Here is a 22683-nt window from a genome sequence, read left to right as displayed (position 1 = left end):
AGTAGGTTGAAGTCGGATCGATTACTAAAATATCTATATTTAATTTTATTTGAAAAATACGGATCCAGATATAAATATAAATTAGGTATAAAAATTTATATTTATATTTTTTTAGTCAGATATAAATAGAATACTAGAAATATGAATATAAATAAGAACATAAATCAAATAATTAAATTTTATAGCTACAGAACTAAAGATATTACTAAATGAATAATAAATCAAGTTAATAATATATTAATATAATATTATATATATATATATTTAAAGAATTTATGTGTGCTATATAAAATTAAATAGAATTATAAATAGAATCGAATGTTTAAACATGAATTGGATAGTTATCTATTCGTATTGATATTCATCTTTTTTTAGAGATATGAATATGATATTAATTGAATGTCTAATTTTTATTTATATCTAAATAAATTTAGATATAAAAATAGATATGAACGAATAATAACCTGCCCACCTTGGCCTCTCACCGGAGCTTGACCTTGCTCGCATCGTTCCAAATTTTTTGGAGACAGGGGAGGGAGGAGAAGTAGGTGCCAAAAAGCTGGTATGTGTAACTATTTCGAGTAGGAAGAACTAACAATGCAAGGTAAAGTTTCTGTTCTTTGTTAACTCGTTATGGTTGAGTGCTTTTGTTGGTTACCATGCATCCATCCATCAACGTGTTCATATTCAGCCACCACTATCGATGAACGAAATGATAAAATTTTATACTGCTTGCTTATATGCCTCTGCTTTATTCGCAAGAGGAAGTTGTTTGTTGCGTTTATACTTGGAGCGAGGCTTTTACTTCGGCACATTCCTCTTTATTTGTCTAATGACGCAGTTTTAGTGCTATGCTTTAGATCGTTTCGATACTTACAGTATTTAGAGATGTACCATCCGATCCAACATATAAAATTTCTTATTTTGAAGAAGAGAAATATGAAAATTGAAACAAGTTTTACTTCCTAGCAAGATTTTTGGTTAATAACTATTTTTTTTTGTTGCAATTGCTTTAGGTCTTGAATGCACATGTTCAACTGCATCTTGTAGAAATATATAAATTAAAAGAACAAGGCTAACAACAAAACATTGGGGGCCTATATAGTAGATTATCGAGCAACATTTAACTCTAATAATTACCTAGCTTGTGTATAATGAGCTCTTGTTTTAGTTGGGGGCTTATATCAAGCAACATCTAACTCTAATAATTATCTAGCTTGCATAATAAAAAGATCTTATTTCAACCTAAATCCACAGTATCACACTAGCAAGAGCCAATGTTGTAGCACATCAACATCTACTTGATACCATAGCATAACAGTTTTCACCCCTCTTGTGTTGGTGATATAGCAGGTTCTAAGTGCTATATGTATGTGTATATAGTTATGCATACAAACATAGGTATGTAGGAGCAATTAAGTGTCATCCTTGGGCTTTGAGTATGATTGTTGCACTTCCTATTATGCTACTTCAATGTATCACTAGTGCGTGTTTTTTTCATTTGGTTGAGCAACCATTTAACTACTACAAACAAATGGTTGAGCAACCATTTGCAATATCTTAGGTTCCATTCCAGTAATGTGATAGGCCAACAATTTTTTATCTTTTTTCTCCTTCTTTGAATTGGTTAGCAGAAACCAATAGATGATATATGAAAAATAATTTTATTATTTTTTTATTTCTTTTCACTCATTGGAACCTTATTTTTTATTTCTATGGAAAAGTATTTTGAAGAAAAATCGATATTTGCAAATAAAAAATATATAGTAAGACATTTGCCAAGTCTTATGATACGTTAGTTGTTTTTGATGTGGTTAAATAAGCACCGGCATGGTGTTTTAGGAATGATTTTGGGCCTACTTAGCAAAAAAAAAAAAAAAAAAAAAAAAAGCACCGGCATGGTGTTTTAGGAATGATTTTGGGCCTACTAACGCTCACCATTCTTTATTTATTGCACCAACTCTTAATACTTTTTAAGTTCCCGAACTAGAGAGATAATCGGGTCGGATCAAGTCAAATATAGATCGGATCAAGCCAAATATAGGTCACATCAAGTTGGATATGAGTTAGATTGAAATTCTATCAACCTAAACTAACCTATTTATTGATGGTCCAAAATCCGGAGTTCAACCTTACATTTTTATTAAACAGATAAATTGACTTGGGTTGCATAACCTATTTAATAAGGTTTAATCAAGTTAAGCTAGTTTTATACAAGTTAAATGGATTTTAAATGGGTTGAGTAGAACTTAAACGAATGAAATAGACAAGTTTTGAAACAATCTAATTATTAAACTGGTCAAAATGGATTAAGTACATCGAAATCTAAATTTTATCTATTAAATGAGAAGACCGAATGCTCCCCGCTCGGACACATGGGATGGAAGGGTTTATTGGTCTGTTGATAGCCTCGGTGGTGCTGGATGTGACATGCTCACACGGAGGTTCGGGTCGAGAGCCCAGAAGGGTAACCGAGTCGAGCCACGGATAGGGAGAGTATGAGCAAAAATGGCCGGCATGTCCAACACACGGTCAGTTCTGTCCGCATCAAACATTCTCCTGGCAGGTTAAGGGCCTAGTAGGGACTGCTACACAGGGATGGATTTGTCTTTTTTTTTTTTATAGCAAAAAAAAAAGAGACAGGAATTTATATTTTTAAATTAGAAAATCGAGAATTACCAGTTATGAGGAATGCTCGCATCAATTGTGGTATATAAAATTTGTACATCTTTTCTGAAAATGTAACATCACAAATTCTTCTCCAGATGGCGTCTCGTGAGCTGCACCCGAAGGCGATCATGGAAGTAACTCCAATATAAACATTGACGGCTTTGGGCAGTCAAACCGTCATTCGCGCGAGTGCGGTTGATGTCCATCGCGTGATATGGAAAGCAGGTCCGCAGGCCCACCCCGCAATTGACACGACAATCCACGAGTCTTGACAATGTTTCCGCATGCATGTGATGGTGAGCTTCCCTCATGACCTGCCGTGTCCTGCACTTAGTGCTGATCATGACCCAGATCTTAAATTTAAATTTTATTTATTTTTGACTAGGCTTCCGGCCAAATTTATATAAACTTTATGGGAAAGCCTGACCCATGATAGGCTTAATGCCCATGGTTAAAACATGTCTCATAGGGCTCGTTTGGTTTGCGAAAAAAAAAGAAAAAAAAAATGATCAACGAAAAAGTAATAAGATGCCTCTTATTTAATTCGACTTTACAAAAAAGAGAGACGAAAAAATTGTATTCTTATGGAAATATGATTCTCACGTTTCTATGGGTCGGAAATCATTCCATTTTTATTTTTTTCCAAAAAACACTTCAGCATTAAAGAGGTATTAAAGATCTAATTTTTATTAAGGATATAATAAAAATTATACAAAATTTTTTCAGAAAAATGAATGATCCATCAAATATAAGCATTCTGAAAATCTGTTATTTTTTCATTGTCAACAAATATTCTAAAAATACTTTTTCAAATATTTTCTTTGCATGTTTCTGTAAAAAAAAAATTTTCTGTGAACCAAGCGAGCTCTAGTTTCTAGTTTAGCTAATTCAGATGGTATCATCGAGGAGGGTCTTTCCAACGCAACCAAACCATTACCGTAAGCCAGCCTAAGCAACCTAACTGCACTTGACGTAGCATGGTATTGTATGCGTTGAATCCGATGTTATTCTATTTATGGCGTTTGCAACGGTACAAAAAGTCTTTTTTAAGTCCTTTTACAGTTAGCTTTTCTCTGGCGTGGTTGGTGCGGTAAATACTTCGAGCACCAACGGTGCTTTAGAATTGAAAATGGTGGCTGGTGTGGTAAATGTCTCGAAGTTGAGGGACTTTTGTGAAAGTATCTTCTCCCTTCTCAGCCTCAATCCCTGCTGCCGGTATCGTAGAAAGCCGCCGACGAAGGTAGTGAGCTCTCTCCTCTGCCATCTCCAGGCGATGGACCACCTCCTTTCTTGCGTGATCCCTAGAGCCTTTTATATAGGCTCAGGCTCATCAAAAGAAGAAGATTCCCCTCCCGCGAATTAATGACGTATCTTTTTGTGCTCCTTTGATTGTTCGGCTTATTGCATCTTGGCCGTTCATGCTTCCTTCCTTCTTCGAAGGGCCTTTTCATGCTTGCTCTTGCGCAGGATGCATGACACTTGTCGTGGTTTGCTTTCTTTGAAAATTTTTTTATGTTTGTTCCCCTACTTGTGCACGGATGCTTACGGTTTGGCCATCGACTAATTTAGTTTTCAAAATTTTAAAATATTTAATTTAATTCAACAATAAGATCCAGCCGTGGAGCCCCCATGATGACCAGCTCCTCCTCAAGGGCGGCACCGCCGGCCTCGGTGCGGGCCTTCTCCTGGTCGATCTCGCGCTGGCGCTCCTGGGACATGAGGCCGAGCTTCTCGCGCTTGGCCTCATGGGCACATTCCTTAGTAGCTGTGAGGTGGCGGAGCGAGGTAGAGGCGTTGAGGCAGGAGTTGACGATGCGGTGGAAGTACTTGTTGGTCTTGTTCCGGGCGCATTCGCCGCCGCGGGAAGCGGATGGGTTGCCACCATCAGGCTTCTTCTTGTCGAGGGTGGAGCGCTTCAGAGGCTGGCTGGAGCCTTGCCCTTGGCGATGCTACTCATAAGAGAGCGCTAGAGGACGGGATCAGGGTTTTGGGCATCACCGCCTCTCCTTCCTCCTAAATCCTAATCTCCCCGCGCCACGTCTCCTGCACCCTTGCCCCCCTCCGTTCCCTCTCCCTCCTCGAGAAGATCCTCATCTCGCTTGCCTCCTCCTCAGCCACTTGCACTCCCTCTTCTCTCCCTCTCCACCGCCGCCGCCCGCCGTGAGGGTTTCAAGGAAAAAATATTAAAATATTCGTTTTTGAAAAAATAATTTTAAAAAGAGTCTATGAAGAAAAAAAAAGTTGAGTTAGCTTTCTTGATTTGGTTCAGCCAAATCAGAATAAAAATAAATAATATTTTCAAAAAAGAAAAAGAAAAAGTGAGAAAGCCGGTGCGGTAAACTTGCCGCTAACCTATTAAGAAGAAAATACCCCAAACATCCCAATATATTAAACGGGTTAGATATTTCCTATTTTTTTTATAAAATATTATAAAATAGGATCATGGGGTTTCATGCAATATCAAGCCGTAATTACATATAGAGATGTGCAGAGACATAATTTTCGAACCTCATGTTTGGTGAGCATCATAGGTGTTTATCAATGTATGATAAAGGGCTAGCACCGTATCCAAACATTAAATAATCTGATAACCATTCAACCAAGCCCACTTCTTCTTAATTTATGCTTGCCAAATTTGATGATTTCAACTATCGAGGGTTTAGGCCACTTGTGTATACAAAAGAATATCAATGATACCGTAGCTAGCTGAACTATTAAAACCATCCACATATCACTTAGTTATGCATACACACACGTACATAGACACACACACACACACACACACACATAAAAGTATATATATATAAGTACACATGAACGAATCACTATGACAATTCTTTCCGTCCTACATTGTTGAAGCACCTACCCAATGCCCTTGGTCCTAATTCCTGAACGCGTTTGACCACACAGAATATCTTCCAGCGAACGGGTCCCTTTTACCCCTTCAAATTTGGAACTCAACCAATATGTAAAAGATAAACAAACTACACCCTACACCCATCTTCAAATTTGACCCGGAAAAAACCTCATCTCACAATCTCCATGGACCCCATTTCCCTGCACACCCACGTCCCACTCCTCTGACACATGTCCCCGGTTCCCTCTGCCTGCCAGTTGCGTTCCGGCCGCGTCACTTCCGTAAAAGGTCGTGCTGAAAGAGTATACAGAACGGTAACACGAGGGAGACAGCCAAATAATGAAAATCACAGAATTCCTCATTCCACCTGATTTTAAGCACCCCATTTCTATTTAACCCCTATACCACTCCATGACCCAACCATCTGTACCAAACACCGCCTAGTCCTTTTCCTTGGTCGATAATTTGTGTACCATGCCGTTATAAATAAAATAATATTAATTCATAAATAACAGCTCGTGGGCTGTTAGTTTCATTCACCTCCGCTCCCCCTTTCTCGTCTTCTTTTACTCCCTTCCTTTGTTGCGACCGGCGAAGCCCCTGCTCCGTCGCAAAAGCAGCACCAGAGAGCTTGGTTGCCAAAAGTGGGATAAAGATCTCTCGTCGCATCCCGTCGGTGCTCGGATCCCGTCCACCGCCTCGATCCCACTTCTTATATTAGAAGCTGGAGACCGTCCAGGAAACGCCGCAGCCCTTGAAGCCGCCCCCGAGCAACGGGCAGATCCGGTACCGCTCGCCGTCCGCCGCCGAGCTGATCCCGGCGCCCGCTGACGCCGACGCGAAGATGAAGCAGCGGGCGGCCGCGCCCCGGCAGGAGCCCCTCGCCGACAAGATCCACCGCTACCGCGGCGTCATCCTCGTCGTCTCCGTCCCCCTCCTTCTCGTCTCCTTCGTCCTCTTCCTCATGCCCCGCGCCCCCTCCGCCCCGCTCCTCTCCGCCGCCGCCAACGCTGGCCGCAAGACCGTCCCCGGCGGTGGCAGCGGCGCAGCGGCGGACGCGGGATCCAAGAGCTACGCGGTCATCTTCGATGCCGGGAGTTCTGGGAGTAGGGTTCATGTCTACTGCTTCGATGAGAACTTGGATCTGCTTCACATCGGGAAGGAGATCGAGCTCTTCAGACGGGTATGGATCGAGCAGGGTTCCTTCTTCTTTTAGATGATTTCTTTATTTAGGGTTGGAATTCGAGTAATGTATGTAACATTTAGCATATTTTAACACTTCTGAGATGGATTCTACTTCTTAGTTTTAACAAACAGCTTAAAAAGATTACATTGTGTATCCTATACATTTGGAATTAGAAATTGGTCTCTGATAAGATGATAATTGCTGAACTGGCTACTGACAATATAGATGTGACTAAATTTCCGTAAATTACTTTGTCAATGAAGTTAGAATTTGGGTAGAAGAGAAACCAGTTGGGAAATGTGATGATAACAGATCTGCTGTGATGTCTTTGTGGCATCACGAATGCTGTTCTTTGGAGTGTGATGTTGCATGAAATGTTTGCGGTGCCATGTGTCATTACAGTTCTAGCAGCAAACTCTGTTTCATATGCCGTCATAACTGATGATTGATGATCACTGGTACTAAGTTTTGCAGCTGTTATTGCTGAGCAAAAGTTGTTCTATTCACTACCATGCATCTGTGGAATTGAAGTTTGACTGATTGATTGAATCATGAAACTCATATTTTTGCCAACTGATATACCATGATTTACTGTAGGCCTTGTGTACGAGGCAATATGAAAACCCTTGATGATTAGCAAAATTTTTCATGAAAAACGGCAGAAAACAATTAACTTTTTAGGCAGTAAATATTAATGGAAGTTTCCCATTTTCCATGTGACTCATCACATTGCATATACAAGTAGGAACTATGATGTTGAACAAAATGTTAGCTAGCCTTGTGATATATAATAGGTTCCACTAGTAACCATCATAATAAAGCAAATGTTTTAAGTTACTCCACAACTTTGTACAGAAGTATCAAAACTCAATATCAGACACAACTCGTTGGTGAGTTTAAGAATAGGGATGACGTAAATTTTGGCTAGAAATTCTGCACAATAAAATTTCTTATTTCTTGCTCGGAAGATCAGGACTTGTACTGCCTGTTTTCATCTGTCATGCCCTCTAGCAAGCAATTTAAATGATTGGGTTAGGAAATTCATCATAGAGCTTATTGTTTGGTATCATACTTTTTGTCCTTTATGTGCAGATAGGAACAGGCTTGAGCTCCTATGCTAAAGATCCTCAGGAGGCTGCAAATTCACTAATTCCTCTTTTGGAGGAAGCTGAAAGTGTGGTTCCAGTAGAATTGCGATGGAAAACACCTGTCAGAGTTGGGGTAAATCATAATCTCTTGGACAATAAGATCACATGGTGTTTGCAGTTTGAAGTCGATCACATCTATGGTCATTCACATGTTGATGCCTATGCAGGCCACTGCAGGATTGAGAGCTCTGGGGGCTGAAACATCTGAAAAAATTTTGCAAGCGGTAATAATCCCTCAATATTCATCAGAAAAAAAGTTATGCTTATTTTAAGCTGGAAAGAACAATACTTTCCTTCGTTTTAGTTTCTAAGATTAAATGAATTTTAAATCCACAATTACAACTTTGTCCTTGCAAGCGATAGTCTGACTCTTGCTTTAGCACAACTATTCCATTATTTCCTTTGATCTGAACATGCAGTTTTGCAGGTCAGGGATCTTCTTAAAGACAAGAGCTCACTTAAATTTCAGCCAGATTGGGTGTCTGTTCTTGATGGAAGTCAAGAAGGCGCTTTTCAATGGGTATATCATTCAAACTTGTTTATGCTATATATTTAACATTTTACTTTGAAAATTTTATTTAGTTCCTCGCAATATTGTGATTATTTCCAACATTGAACCAAACTATTATTCATCTAGGAGAAAGCATTAGTTATAAAAGGAAACATAGTGATCTAGACAATAGGCATCACGAGTCTTAAGTGTCCTTATGCCGAACATTGTTGTTATCGATTCATATGTGCAACTTCCTAACGATACTTCAAGAAGCCTGATTTATTTGGCTCATTTCTCCTTTTTATTGTGGTGATGCCTTTTTTTATTTGGCCACATCTAATCAGACGTGCATTACTTACCAATTTAAATTTGATTTCACAAATGGCCAAGACAATCATCAATTTGACTATTTCTAATTAAACTAGCTAACTTGCATTGGATTCACAAATTGGAACTTGAGATCAAGAGAGAAAGCATTGAAAGAATGCTCAAGCCTTTCGCCTCAAGATCATGATGGACAACCACAACAATCGTTGTCCCATGAATCTGGGGCTTGGCGAGCTTAACTCTACACATGTAATCTCTGCTAGAAAATTGAGCATCATTTTACAATCAGGTGTCAGTTTTGATGTCACCGACTCGCAAATTATGCCAATATACTTAGTCATATTGCTGCAAAGGATGGCCTACCCAAAGATGGGGGAGGGGGAGGAAGGGATGGAAGACATTTATTCTAGCCTGTTGGAAAGGGATAAGTTATTTTTTAACGAACTGATCTCAAGTACAAAGTGAATTTCATGTTTCTTTATGCTACTTGTCTTTGATGTTGTGATGTCGTGCATCCTTTTGGATCCTATTTCCATAGTCCATAAACCAACCAAATCTTGAAGCATGTGATAGCCGGAGTCTTCAACGACAGCCTTTTGCTTCTTTCTTGTATTCCAATTTGCACCTTCTTATTCGTCTTCCATTAACCTTGGAGAAAGAACACACTTATAGTTATGCAGCGATGGTTAATGGAAACTGAGATCTCCTCAAATAATGAAATATAAAGTGCATTCATTTTCTTGTTATATTGTGCATACTTGCTTTGTACTCAACTTTTTTTCATTTTTGAAAGATATTTGATTACCCGTGTTTAAGTTTTTTGAGATTAAGTTATTCTCCTACAAGAATATTGAGAAATAATATTCAGATTTGCAAATATTTATTGCTTTTGTTGTTTATGTCGATGCTTAACCTTTCTCTTCAATATTATTCTATTGCTAATAAGAAAATTTTTTATACATAGGTTACTATAAATTATCTGTTAGGACATTTGGGAAAGACATACTCAGACACTGTTGGAGTGGTTGATTTGGGAGGAGGGTCTGTTCAAATGGCTTATGCTATCTCCGAAAAGGATGCTGCAGAGGCTCCAAAAGTTACAGATGGAGAGGACTCGTATGTGAAGCAACTTTTTCTTAAAGGAACCAAATATTACCTATATGTTCACAGGTTTGACAGTTCCCCTGATCAACTATTAGAATTATTGCTTTCTAATGTCTGTTTTGAATGAGACTCTCTTGTAAAGTTAGGAGGGATAGAACTTAACGATCATCAGTCCGATTTAGAATTTGGGAATTCAAATTCTAGCTGTTTATTGCAGTCATTGACTTGGAAAGTGCTTCTAACATTTTTTAGTGGTCAAAATATACTCCTAACTGGGTTCTTTCCCTTTCAGCTACATGCATTATGGTCTATTGGCTGCTCGGGCAGAGATTTTGACAGCTGGAGATAATTACAGTAACTGCATTTTAAATGGTTATCGCGGTATTTTTTCCATAATACTTGCTACATTTAGCCTTCCTGATTTTTTATCAATGATTTTCTTATGCATTCTCTGGACCTAATGTATTTGAAAACTACTTTATTCTGCAATTTTCTTTTCACATAAAATCTGTTTTTAGGAAATTCATATTCTTCATGGTAAGAAAATTGTAAAGTAACCATCTGATTTGCATGTACAATTTGAACCTCTTAGTTTATTCTGGTCTAAATAAATAACATGTAGAGGTAATATTTTTCATGGTGGGTTTTGTTAATTATGCAAGGGATAGTTTATGCAAGAATTGACCATCAAAAATTTAGAATGCTATTATGCCTAAAGAACTTTTGTACCTCTAGAGGTGCTTTTTGACTTATTTTTTCTGGAGAAACAGATGCAGTGCCCCCACTGCTACTCAAACTCTTCTGCTAGCATTGTAAAAGGCAACAAATTAACTGCTTAGGCAAAATGATGGTTTTCATTAGAGGTTTCTTAGAGACATTTGTTAGCCAGCCAATGTACCCCATAATTCGCTTACAGCAATCATGGAGCATTTGTGTATTGTTATGTCACAGTCATTAAGATCCTTGAGGACTACCATTTAGATGATGCAACTCTAGAATGTCGTCACAAGTTTAGCATTTGGAAATTAAACAGCTACAAGTAAATATTCAAAATTCTAAGAAATGCAGAATTTTCCCAGAAGTTTGGAAATAACTTGGATAAATAAAAATCAGAAAACTTATCATAGATAAAGAATGTAAATTATTAATATGTTTACTTATTTATTCATGTGAGACAAGTGTTAGAGAGATAAGAACAGCAAAAAAAATAGTTAAAAGATCATCACCAACAAAACATTTGTTATTAATGCGTAATTTATTAAGGTTTTTAAATCGATTACAAAAAATTCATGTGCATCTCATAAAATCTGAGAATGCATCATGAATGTATGAAAAATTCTTGATTTATTCATTCATGGGGAATAATTCAGAGCACCATCTACCCAAAGAAAAATAATCTGGAACAATTCAAGAAATTTTCAGCATGGCGAATTCTATTGTTACTATGCTCTGGAAGATTAATATAGTACGGATGACAGATCAAAATTTATACTTTTAGTATCCAGGCAGTGGATTTTATGTATAACTTTTGCTTGCAAAGTCTGTTTGAATGTTTTCCACACCTGAAAGGCTAAAATTTGCCAGAACCATGGTAACCAATAAAGATTTCTAGTACTTTAAGCTGCTATAATGGAACGTCATGGTGGCAGCATTGCAAGATCTTGCATAATTCCATTTTGTTTTCTTATTCTGATTACAGGAAAAGAATTCATGCTGTCTTTTTGTTACTGTTTGATATAATGTCTGAACCCTTCTTCAGATTCTCACTTATAGCTTTTTTCCTCTCCAAAGGGACATACAAATATGGCGACGAGGTACACAAAGCAATAGCTGCACCTTCAGGAGCTAGTCTTTCTAAGTGCAGAAATGAAGCAGTTAAAGCTCTCAAAGTTGATGGACGAGTATGTACACACATGAAGTGTACATTTGGTGGTGTATGGAATGGCGGTGGTGGAGATGGGCAGAGAAATCTATTTGTGGCATCCTTTTTCTTTGATAGGGCTGCTGAGGTGATACTTGACTGACAATATAGACATTTAATGTTTGGTCAAACATTATGCTATTTTTTGAGCTCTTGCCTTCCACTTTGGAGTACTAATTATGTATTAGTCTCTACATAGGCTGGTTTTGTCGATCCCAAGGTGCCAGTGGCGAAGGTTAGACCTTCAGACTTTGAGGAGGCTGCGAAGCGTGCTTGCAAATTGAATGTTGACGATGCCCGGACTACCTATTCACATGTTTCTGTGGAGAATCTCCCCTTTCTGTGCATGGATCTTGTTTACCAGTACACATTGCTTGTGGATGGGTTTGGTATGTCAATCGATCTTCCATCCGCAAAATTTCTCATAGTTTTGCAAATATGATTCTGATTCCTATATTTGTATCTGCCAGCCCTGGATCCGCATCAAGAGATCACGCTGGTGAAGAAGGTGCAGTATGGCAATGCCTTTGTCGAGGCAGCATGGCCACTGGGTAGTGCCATCGAAGTTGCATCATCTGCATAAAGGCAATCTGTACGGCGAGTGGGCCGTGCAACGGTTTCAGATTTTGGTGGTTCTAAGGCTCTGATTTTGCTGCTAAATAATGATGAGAAAACCCCGCCAGTATTGCCTTTTCGCACTGCTTCAAGGTTCACGCTATGCTGCAGTTCAGGGACCTGGAGCGATGGCTGTCACAGTTTTGCAGTATAATTGATTGATTTTCCATTTGTAACTAAGAAAGATGCATATTGACACTCATGTTCTTTGCTGACAGAACTCTTCGTATTTCTTGAGCAGCCCTGAGATGAGATTTGATGTTTTTTTTGAACCTTGTCACAGTCACATAATTATCAAAATTGATATTGGTTCGGATGGCTTTTGCCAACTATCTATCAAATTCCAATCGAAGTCTTGCAGGATGATTCTCTGGGATTATTAGAAAGAATGTACATGAAGATATCCAGCGGGCAAGACGAGCGAAGGTTCAATCTCTACATCAATCAACCAATGCGAAACGTATGGGCAAGCAACTTTTATGCCAAAATTTGTGCGACCCGGTCCCAAATTTTTGGGTTGTGAGCTGTGAGTCACTCGCCAGCTCTACTAATTCTCTCACGTAAGAAGAACAATCAAAGAAAGGTGAGCTGCTAAGAACCCAAGACAACTGCCTGCTTGAGATGGGAACTCTTTGGACGTGGGCTGGGGCTTGCACACACGAATCCAGTGCTCATCGGTAAGAAACATCCAACTTGTTTTTCCCTTTTTTTAAGAGCCAATGTTGCAGTGTCGCCATCATTTCATTAAATTAATTAAATGATACAGGTGGTGGAGGAGAATACCACAGAGAACCGCGCATTCAGACGAGGGTACAGAACTCAGACGTGGAACAACGCAGGGACACTCTCGGAAGAACGTATAGAGTAGAATGAGGGGTATAGGGTGGAAAGGAGGTGATTAGCTCCTCCTAAGATCGAGAAGGTAAAAAAAAAAAGAAGAAAAGGAGTAGAACAGCTCAAAACAAGGAGTCGCCAACAATCCAAGAGGCAACGACCAAAATCCGAGGCCATGGACAACAGGGTTAACTTCTGGATGCACTCCCATTAGAATGTGCCGTTTGCCTCACACCTGCTCCTGGAGAGCAACCAGATATCAAAACTTTAAACATATTAAGAATGGAAAATGACTATGGTTCTCAAGGCCCTAGAGATTTACAAATGATTGCTTATTGAACGGAGAATTTCCTTACTTCATTGGCGGTTCATGTCCAGACGGAATCGAAGGTTGAAAGAACTGCCAGGAGCATGTTTTAGTGGTAAATTCCAATGTATCTTCATAATGCTGTCGTAGAATCTCTTTCAGAGTATGACTAATGTTGTCAAAGAATCTTCTGTCAAAGTCAAGTCTTCAAATGCCGTAGCTGCAAACCAGCAATTCCCAAGCAAACAGCAGGGGATGACAGACTCACCAAACCCATTCTTGAGGCTGTGCTTTGATTTAGTCTCTGTGTTTCCGCCTCCCTTAACGTATACCGCCTGAGGAAAACCAGTGAAAAAGAGATGAAAGATTACGCTGGCGGAGGGCGGGGGAGACGGCACCGGCGGCGAGGTCCTCGACGAGGCATTTGATGGAGTGTGGGGTCGCCGGGAGGAGAGAGAAGCGTAGTGGTACTAGGAATGGAGAAAAAGGGTGGTCATGGACCTGAGGCGACCGATGGAAGCCAGTTTTGGGTTGGTGATACCAACCATTTCTTGTTCTAAATATAAAATGGTTGAATGTGTAAAGATTAATCCGAACATTCCAAAATATAAAATTATAATAGACAAGTCTTTGTTGCCTTAGCCCAGATAAGTCGGTACATTCCAAAATATAAACCAATACAAAATCAACAATCCAGTTAGGATTTTTTTTGTCTTTATCGTACAGTTTTAAATAAATTTAATTACTAAAATTTAGAAAACCAGCACCTCAGAGATAATTAAATGCTATATAATTGTTTTGGTCAAGCTTTTGGTATCTTGATTCTAGTATATCAATTTAGATTTTTGAATTAGTTAAACATAATTGGAAATCTTGAATCAGCCTATAACCAGGCACCAAGAGAAGATGACGGCATATATATATATATATATATATATATATATATATATATATATATATATATATATATATATATATATATATATATATATATATATATATATATTAAAAACCTTGAGCAACATTATTAGATTGTGATGACTCCTTTGTGTTTGTTGATGATGACTAGGTTTTTTTGACTCTCATTGGAGGTGAGCAAGAGAACTCATGACCTCATAGTTCTCTATATATACAAAATAGTTTGTAATATAGTATTTGAATGCACTATAGACCTTGCCCTCTTCCATGCCTGCCACTATCAACCATAGTGCACTACCCTCTTATCCTCTCAAAGTCCAACTTATATAAACTAGTAACGCTAAACTATTGTTAATAAATATAAAATTATATTTATGAGTATATCAAGAACACTGTTAGGAAAAGTACGTTAAAAAAAAATCTATTAAAATCCAAAATATACTTTTGTGCAAGATAATTTATTTTATATAAACTTGAAAATAAAAAATTAAAATATTCGAAAATTGAGCATTCAAAATGATTAATGATTACTTGGAGACTTTTATGCTTTTTCGACTAACAACGTAATTTGATTTTGATCTTAAAACTTAAACCTAAAAATACTACATAAAAGATTAGAACAATAAAATTATCAGACCTTATCCTATTGAATGGTTCCCTAAATCACAATCTGTATCTAAAAGGTCTATTAGTGTTTGAGTTGCTGCAACCATTGCTGTAATCTTAATCCTTGTTTTATTTTTTCTATTTTTTTTTCTTATCTCCACTTCTTTAATATACTCTTTTCATATATCTTACTGATCTTAATATTTTCTTATTTTACAGAAAATGAATTATTATAATAGAGACGAACCGAAGAAATCAAAACGTAACTACTACTCTCTCGTTTTAAGGTCGTTACACTATAATTTTCTTCATTTTTTTTATTCCTAAAAGCCTCTTCTTAATAATCCCTACTGTGTCTCCGTTTCAAAGGTCCTTTTTTTTTCTTCCTAACTTCGTAATTAGTAATGCAGCTGTAGGCTGGGATTCTGGAAGGGGACAGGGGATGTTGGACGACGCGACGTCGAGGATGGTCCTGCTGCCGGCCAGGGTCTCCGGCGGTGGCGGAGGGAGGCAGACAATGAGGATGAGGAGGTACATGCTATATGCGGGGACGTGCATCCTGTCATGGACGGTGCTCGTGCAGCTGACGTCAGTGTGGCAGCCCCGCCTCCCCAAGTCCTGGCCCACCGCCTACTTCGACCGCCGCGGCCGCCCCAACGCCACCAACTCCATCTTCGAACTCGCCCGCTCCCAGCCGTCGCCGCCGGCGGTCGTCCCCCGCAGTCAGTCGCATTCCGTCTCTCTCTCTCTCTCTCTCTCTCTCTTTCTTTCTCGGTTTGATCTGGACGCCTGTCTTCGTTCTTGGCTCCGTTCCTGATTTTCTTGACGGGCGGTGGACTAGAATTTTAGCCTTTAATGAAAAAGCCGCGAAAGTTTTGATTTTTAGATGAATGTGATGGTGAAGATGTTCGAATTAAAATAAAAACTGGGGTCTTTCTGTTTTGTTTTTTTGTTCTGATCTTGAATTTTAACGTTGATACTGGATCGATGGATTTAATTAATTGATCCTTCTACTTCTTTGTTGTTGGAGGACTGTTCGGCTTTCTGTTTTGAAGTGGTATTTGATGATGTTGCTGCTGGTTTGGTGTATGCCTTGGTTTCATGTAGTTAGGTCTCGTGTTTTCTAGATTTTAGGGATTTAATGATTTGATTGGACTAAGAGGGGATTGTTAGGGTTTTAGGGCTTGATGAGAATGAATACTGGAAGAGCTTATTAGGACACATAATAAATATGTTGTTTTGGAATTAGTGTGTGTACATGGTGTCCCCTGCCTTACTTTTGCATTTGGATCATAATTCATATATATGGTCTCTATCGTCTGTTATTCTCGTTGTTTTGGGGTCTGTTATTCTCGTTGTTTTGGGATCCCTTCATCTACTATAAGAGCCAATTGGTTGGACTTCAATGACAGAAATTGATAGAAATGGGTTAACTGAATCAGATGGGTGTTAATGGTGGAAGTAACGTCTTATTTGACCCATCCCTAACTTATAATATTTACAAGGCAAAGGATGACAATGCTTAAAAATATGATGAAGATTGGGGAGAATCATGTGCTGGTACCGGCCCCAGATTGGCTACTCAGCGATACGAGTCGGTACGGCCCGTGCCGTGCTGTGCCATGCCGGGCTTGTACCTACACAGTAGAGGAGGCGGGGGAGAGGGCGAACAAGAGAGAGAGAAGGGGGAGAGAGGGAGGGAGGTTGGCGGAGGTCGGCGACCCGAGCAGGAGGTGGAGGAAGGCTCTGCGGCTGGGTCCCCTATTTCGAACGAAAACAAGAGTCTGAACCTTTTTTTTATTTCGCGATAAGCGATTTTTAAGAATCGCGAAATAAAAAAAAGGGGCCGGACCCTTGTTTCGAACGAAGCAGGGGATCCGACCTGTTTCTTGACCACAGTGCCCGCAGGAGTGTTCTCCATGCGGCTCGCTGGCCTCCACCTCCCTCAGTCTTCCTTCCTTTCCCTCTCCCTCCATCGCTCACTCTTTCTTTTTCTCTTTCCTTCTCCTTCTCCTTCTCCGACAACAGGTTCCGTTTTTGTTGCTGGAACTATTCCTGTCCGCCGCCGGGATGGCTTGGTACAACCGGAACCGTACGGTTTGGGACGGTTCCACCGACCTTGATCACAGTTGCTATGCCATTTTCCAGATTTACAGAGAGAATTAACAATTGAACCAGAAGGTGGAAGTCATTTAGCGAATCAATATAGTCATCATTTTATTGCTATGCTGAAAGTATCTTTCAAAGTACCTGCATTTCCTGTGAGGGCATCATTTCCTCTTTTTTGGGACATGTGAAATAACATTGAGATTGCTGGCCCATTTTGTCATCATAAGAGGTTCAATATCCATGATGTTTTTACTAATGAAGATGGATAATTCACTGCCCAGAACAGTCAGACCTTGAAGGACAAGATTGAAGATATTAGGGAGAGAATACACTGTTGATATTTTAAGAATTGTGTCTGCATGGAATTTGAGTAAGTGAAGATTGGTATGTTTAAGTTATGGGTTCTTTAAGCAAGAGGGGCGTTACAAATTTTTGTTTGTCCGAGAATATAAAAAGGAGTATGATTTTTTTCACCATATTTCAAAATTTTGAAATTATTAATTTCCTCAGCCATCTTTTCTTCTTTTTTGGCGTGCAGGATCAAATAAGGCGGAACCTGTTTGTGGCTTGACAATCCCTTTTACTGACATGACCTTAGGACCTTTGTCATTGCTTATTTCTTGCTGTCCTGCATAAAGTAATCTGTATAGGTGATAGATTTTGAGAGATGGTTAAACAATTAGAAGAGTGGTTCACATGGATCATATTTTGTTGTTCTCATAGGCAAGAAATCAGTCCTATCCTAGATATTGTTATTATTGCCTTTTTGTCTTTTGCATCTTCAGATTTATGTGATTAAGGAGTCTACACCAGGGCTGTAGTTTGCAAAAACTCTTTAGTCTGCATGCATCAACAAGTTTTGTGCCTTAAAATAATGTATGGAGGATGCACGAAAAAGTTAGCCTTCCATTGGAGTGGTTTGTAATTACATGTAGCTTGCAATTTGCACGATTGTCTCCAGAATTGGCACGCAACAAGGTTGAATTAGACTGATCTTGTTTAGGCAATTCTAAGGTTTCACATTGTGGATCCTGGTAGAAGTTAGAAGCAAATTGCACATAGTGTTTTTACGTATCCATTTTCTTTAAAGGTCTACCAACTCAATACTTGGTTTCAAAGGCTATAGGAAGCACTCCAAATCTTAAGCAATACAAGGAGGCAATGAAAGCATTAATCATGCACTTTTTAAGATTGTAATCTGGTACATTACAATATCTTATGTATTGAGCTTTTGGAGTGCTCTATTTTCTCATGTGCTTAGTTTAGAAACCATTGTAGATATGCAAAATCTATAACCATTTAGGTTGGCACAAATGTTATCTCGATGTTGCTCGTGCATTATGTGCATCACCTACCAAAATGCAAATTTTGAACCTTCTTTCATTATATTAGCTAAACTATTTATTAGGTTTACAATATTAGCGTGCTTAAGAAAAATGAACATTTAGATGATAGTGTTAACTCATTGCAGAATTTGTTTGGTGAAGATCTGTTAAATGCTGGTAAAGTATGGTTTGAGAAAGATGCAATAGGCAAGACTAGGAGGTCACTGGCACCTTTCTAGATAATGGTCTCTTGGTGATAATTGTTTCAATAGTTTTACTCTTGAGAGTTCAAATTTGTTCTTTATGAAGGTGCTTAATCAGCTGTATTGGTTGATCTTTTATCATTTTGATGTATTTAATTTGGAGCTGTTTCTTTTTAACAACCACGGGTAGTAATGTCTCTTAGAAGCTTTTTACTAGCTTTCATAAGGTTGATAAGGTTGTAAAAGAGCTGGAATTTTTAAGTTTGATCTACATTCAGCTGTCATCTGTTTATTATGCCTTCCTTTTTCAGCTTCCGTAAGATTCTTGTTGAATGTTTTCCTAAAATATCACTAGCATAATTTAGATTTACTTTATTACTTTCCCTGTAACTACCCCAACCATCTTCTCCAGGGGTTTACAAAAGCAATGGTTATCTTCTGGTGTCATGCAATGGTGGCTTGAATCAAATGCGAGCTGCGGTTTGTAAATTTTATCTTAATTAACTTCATTTGTTTTCCCAAGTCCTCCAGATCATGTGCAATTTGAAAACTTTGGTTGCTGCTGCTAATCCACTGTTCTTATAATAATTTGGGACCTTTCAGATCTGTGATATGGTCACTGTTGCACGCTATCTGAATCTAACCTTGGTAGTTCCTGAACTTGATAAAAAATCTTTCTGGGCTGATCCTAGGTATGAAGTTCACTTTTAGCTTTCAGGCTGAAGGTGTACTATTGTTCATGGAATGATTATTTCTGACCGTAGTCATTATGTTATGCAGTGACTTTAGGGATATATTTAATGTTAATCATTTCATACATTCCTTGAGAGATGAAGTAAAAATCATCCAAAAACTTCCAGCCAAATTTGGTAGAGAAATTCCAGACAAGTTCATTAAAACAATTCACAGGGAAATATTCTCTATGCCTCCGGTTAGCTGGGCTAGTGAGAAATACTACTTGAAGCAGGTCAGTCAAGGAATCCTTTTTCTTCTTATTACTACATGCAGTATTCCTCCTAGCTGATCTACATCAGGCATGAACTTTCTTGCAAAAATTTGTGTTGCTTGCAGATCTTGCCTGTTGCAAGGAAGCACAAAGTGATCCATTTTAGTAAAACTGATGCTCGTCTTGCAAACAATGGCCTTCCGGTTGAGCTCCAAAAGCTTCGTTGCCGTATTAATTATGAGGCATTAAAATTTACACCATGGATAGAGGCCTTAGGTCACAAGCTTATCTCAACACTTAGGAGAAGGGGGTTCTTCATTGTGCTTCATCTGCGATATGAGATGGATATGCTATCTTTTTCTGGTTGTACACATGGATGTTCTGACAAAGAAGCTGAGGAACTCACAAGGATGAGGTTTAATGTTTACTCTTTCCTCTGAGAGTGCTTCTTTGGGTTTGTGTTTCTCTCATCAACTATTGATGGTATTTGTCTTGCATTTTTGAACTTTTAGATATGCATATCCATGGTGGAAAGAGAAGGAAATAGTGTCCGAGCAGAAAAGACTAGAAGGTTTGTGCCCTCTTACCCCTGAGGAAATATCATTGGTCTTACAAGCATTAGGCTTCACAAGGGACACCCAAATATACATTGCCTCCGGGGAGATCTATGGTGGTGAGAGAAGGCTGGCTGCCCTGAGGGCTGCATATCCTAAAATGGTATGCTCATATTCTTATTTGTCTCCATATGATTTTTAAGATGTTGCTCTGATTACTGTCATTCACCTTTCCAATTACAGGCAAGGAAGGAGATGCTTCTTAGTCCTGATGAGTTGAGGCCTTTCCAGAATCACTCGACTCAGATGGCAGCACTAGATTATCTCGTTTCTGTTGCAAGTGATGTTTTTATCCCCAGTTATGATGGAAACATGGCAAAAGTTGTAGAGGGACACCGCAGGTTTGCCTCTTTCCAAATTTTTCTCTTTTTTTCTTTGCTTCTTTTCCTGGTTGTCTCTAAATCCCTCTAATTGAGAAGCTTCCATCCAAATAGATGTTGTAAAAATTTTTTACACCCCAGCTTGAGAAGTTTGGCACTGTCAAGATATTATTTGCTAAATTTGTTATTGTGGTTGGGTAATTTACATGACTAAAATGCCTGAGCTCATAAGAATTATAAATGTGTTTTATGTTCGTATGGTCGCTTTCCTCTTTATGTCTTTTTTTATCTGAACTATGTAGGTATGGAAAGCATTTAATTGTAGGCATTTAGGAACATATCGTAAGGTATGATTTTGTGCTGTAAAATTCTGTTTTGGCTACTGAATGACTTCCCAGGTTCAGGAACTCCTGAAAATTTTCTTTTGCTCTGTTCAGATCCCTTTGTTTTATACACTCACTTGAATTCAATGATTTAGCTTTTCATCAACTGATCTTTCTTTTGTCTGTATAGGTTTACTGGCTTCCGTAAGACTATTTTGTTGGATAGAAAAGAACTAGTAAAGCTTTTGGATCTCCTTGGTGATGGAAAACTATCATGGGATCAGTTCTCTAATGCTGTTCAAGAAGTACACAAAAATCGAATGGGCCGGCCAACAGTAAGGAAAGTCATTCCTGGACAGCCAAAGGAGGAGGACAATTTTTATGCCAATCCTCAAGAATGCCTTCCCCCCCTAAGGAGTCCAGGCACTGAATCAACGCACTCTGATATCTGAAGCTGTTGATGAGTAATTCTTGGCATCTTGCTGACTATGATATCCTCCTTTTGAGGTTATGCCAGCATATCTGTAGCATCCTTTGTACAGCTGACTTCTTTCTCCAACCCTGATTTTTTGAGTAAGAGATGGGTGATGAAATATGCAATGTACCGTGGGTTAGGAACACACATTGCTGTCATAATGGAGCTCAAACCATCAGCATAGAAGGTTGAAGGATCACGAGCTCAATTTGTTCACTTCATAGCTCTGTTCTAGCTGCATTCTCAACAACTGTTTTGTCATTCTTTCATAGCTCAGTTTTTTTTTTTGATTCTTCAGATTTTTTTTCTTCAATTTCATTGACAAAGGCTATAATAGCACACATGGTGGCCTCTAGGATTGTATCAGGACACTTCTGTAGCCTCTTGTCTTTTGTTACAAAATATTAGGAAGTTCAGTTTCTGAATGTTATCTTCAGTTGCAATTACAAACTCACTTCGGCTGGCTACTGCTCCTGTATTCATGTGATTCTGAAATGGGCAACATTAGGATCACGGCCTGAATTCATCATCTTCATCTCGGTCCCAGGATCTTAAAAGTGAAGTTATACATTGCTGTGGTTGTATTTTAGGGTTGTTTTCTTTCAGCTGCCACTCAAAACATTTGTTGGCATCAATTTTTTGCGAGTTGGGAGGGTGGTGATGAATCGTTTGGTTTTTCCCCCTCCTTCCTCCTTTCTTTTCATGTTTCTTGATTAAATTGACCTCTCAATTGCATTAGAATGCATGATTTTAAGCTCTATTTCACTATTCAATTCTGTAGAGGCTGTAAGAATGTTGAACAGCCATAAACCTAGAATAGACTCAGATCTGCAGCATTTTCTTAGGCAAGTATTTCTTTGTTAAGCAACGTATTTCTTTGTTAACCATGCCTCATGAAGAAGAAAATGGTGATTTAAAGAAAATAGACTGATGGTTGCTTAGTCTGAAGTCTTTGTTGATGTGAATGGGAGGAGTGGGAGCAAGCTTAAATGGCAGATGTGGGTGGGAACAAGCTTAAATGGCAGAAGAGTAGGAAATAAATTATTATGGTGGAAGATTTTTTTTCCGTAAATGTGAAAAATCTTTTTTAAGCCAATATGTTTTAAATCTTGGGGATAGCTGTCCTGTTCTCTTTACAGGGAAAGAAACAAAAGAAAGAGGGGGGAAAAAAAATGGAGGGATGGAGGGTAGCTACTAGGATGCGAGATCGATTGAATCAATCTCAAACTCATTGATATCAATTCAAAAATTGTACAGCTCTCCAACCAATTGCAGACATGAATAAAGGAGATGTATCTATTGCTTGAGCCAGACATGCAAGAGATGTATCAAGAGGATGCAACCTGATCTTTGCAGGCAAGTCTTAGACATAAACACCTTCA

The 22683-nt window shown here is 38.7% G+C and overlaps 2 protein-coding genes across 2 annotated transcripts; both read left to right on the top strand.

Moving 5' to 3' along the window:
• Positions 1 to 6065: 6065 nt before the first annotated feature.
• On the top strand, positions 6066 to 12655 carry LOC103709688 (putative apyrase 1). The gene is made up of 9 exons (XM_008795150.5): positions 6066 to 6710; positions 7806 to 7934; positions 8029 to 8085; positions 8289 to 8381; positions 9646 to 9851; positions 10078 to 10166; positions 11577 to 11794; positions 11906 to 12095; positions 12177 to 12655. Exons 1-9 carry the CDS (start codon positions 6372 to 6374, stop codon positions 12287 to 12289), a joined length of 1434 nt encoding a protein of 477 aa, XP_008793372.1. The 5' UTR covers positions 6066 to 6371; the 3' UTR covers positions 12290 to 12655.
• Positions 12656 to 15345: 2690 nt separating this feature from the next.
• LOC103709687 (rhamnogalacturonan I rhamnosyltransferase 4-like) lies at positions 15346 to 21768 on the top strand. The gene is made up of 8 exons (XM_008795148.5): positions 15346 to 15708; positions 19036 to 19103; positions 19227 to 19315; positions 19404 to 19590; positions 19695 to 19984; positions 20082 to 20286; positions 20367 to 20524; positions 21017 to 21768. Exons 1-8 carry the CDS (start codon positions 15429 to 15431, stop codon positions 21276 to 21278), a joined length of 1539 nt encoding a protein of 512 aa, XP_008793370.2. The 5' UTR covers positions 15346 to 15428; the 3' UTR covers positions 21279 to 21768.
• Positions 21769 to 22683: the final 915 nt, after the last annotated feature.

Source organism: Phoenix dactylifera, chromosome 17 (genome assembly GCF_051530095.1).
Source record: "Phoenix dactylifera cultivar Ajwa chromosome 17, Ajwa_hap1_PhDact_Kaust_v1.1, whole genome shotgun sequence".
In the NCBI taxonomy this organism is placed as follows: Eukaryota; Viridiplantae; Streptophyta; class Magnoliopsida; order Arecales; family Arecaceae; genus Phoenix; species Phoenix dactylifera.
The sequence above is the reverse complement of the archived record's forward strand: the minus strand, read 5'-3'. Positions and strand labels throughout refer to the sequence as shown.

Excerpts from the sequence above, each read along its gene's own strand:
- LOC103709688 (XM_008795150.5), top strand. The coding sequence starts at position 6,372 with ATGAAGCAGCGGGCGGCCGCGCCCCGGCAGGAGCCCCTCGCCGACAAG. Across the intron at positions 8,086-8,288 it reads CTGAAAAAATTTTGCAAGCG|GTCAGGGATCTTCTTAAAGA; the intron begins GTAATAATCCCT and ends GCAGTTTTGCAG. Across the intron at positions 9,852-10,077 it reads TATTACCTATATGTTCACAG|CTACATGCATTATGGTCTAT; the intron begins GTTTGACAGTTC and ends TTTCCCTTTCAG.
- LOC103709687 (XM_008795148.5), top strand. The coding sequence starts at position 15,429 with ATGTTGGACGACGCGACGTCGAGGATGGTCCTGCTGCCGGCCAGGGTC. Across the intron at positions 15,709-19,035 it reads GCCGGCGGTCGTCCCCCGCA|GGGTTTACAAAAGCAATGGT; the intron begins GTCAGTCGCATT and ends CATCTTCTCCAG. Across the intron at positions 19,985-20,081 it reads GAGGAACTCACAAGGATGAG|ATATGCATATCCATGGTGGA; the intron begins GTTTAATGTTTA and ends TTGAACTTTTAG.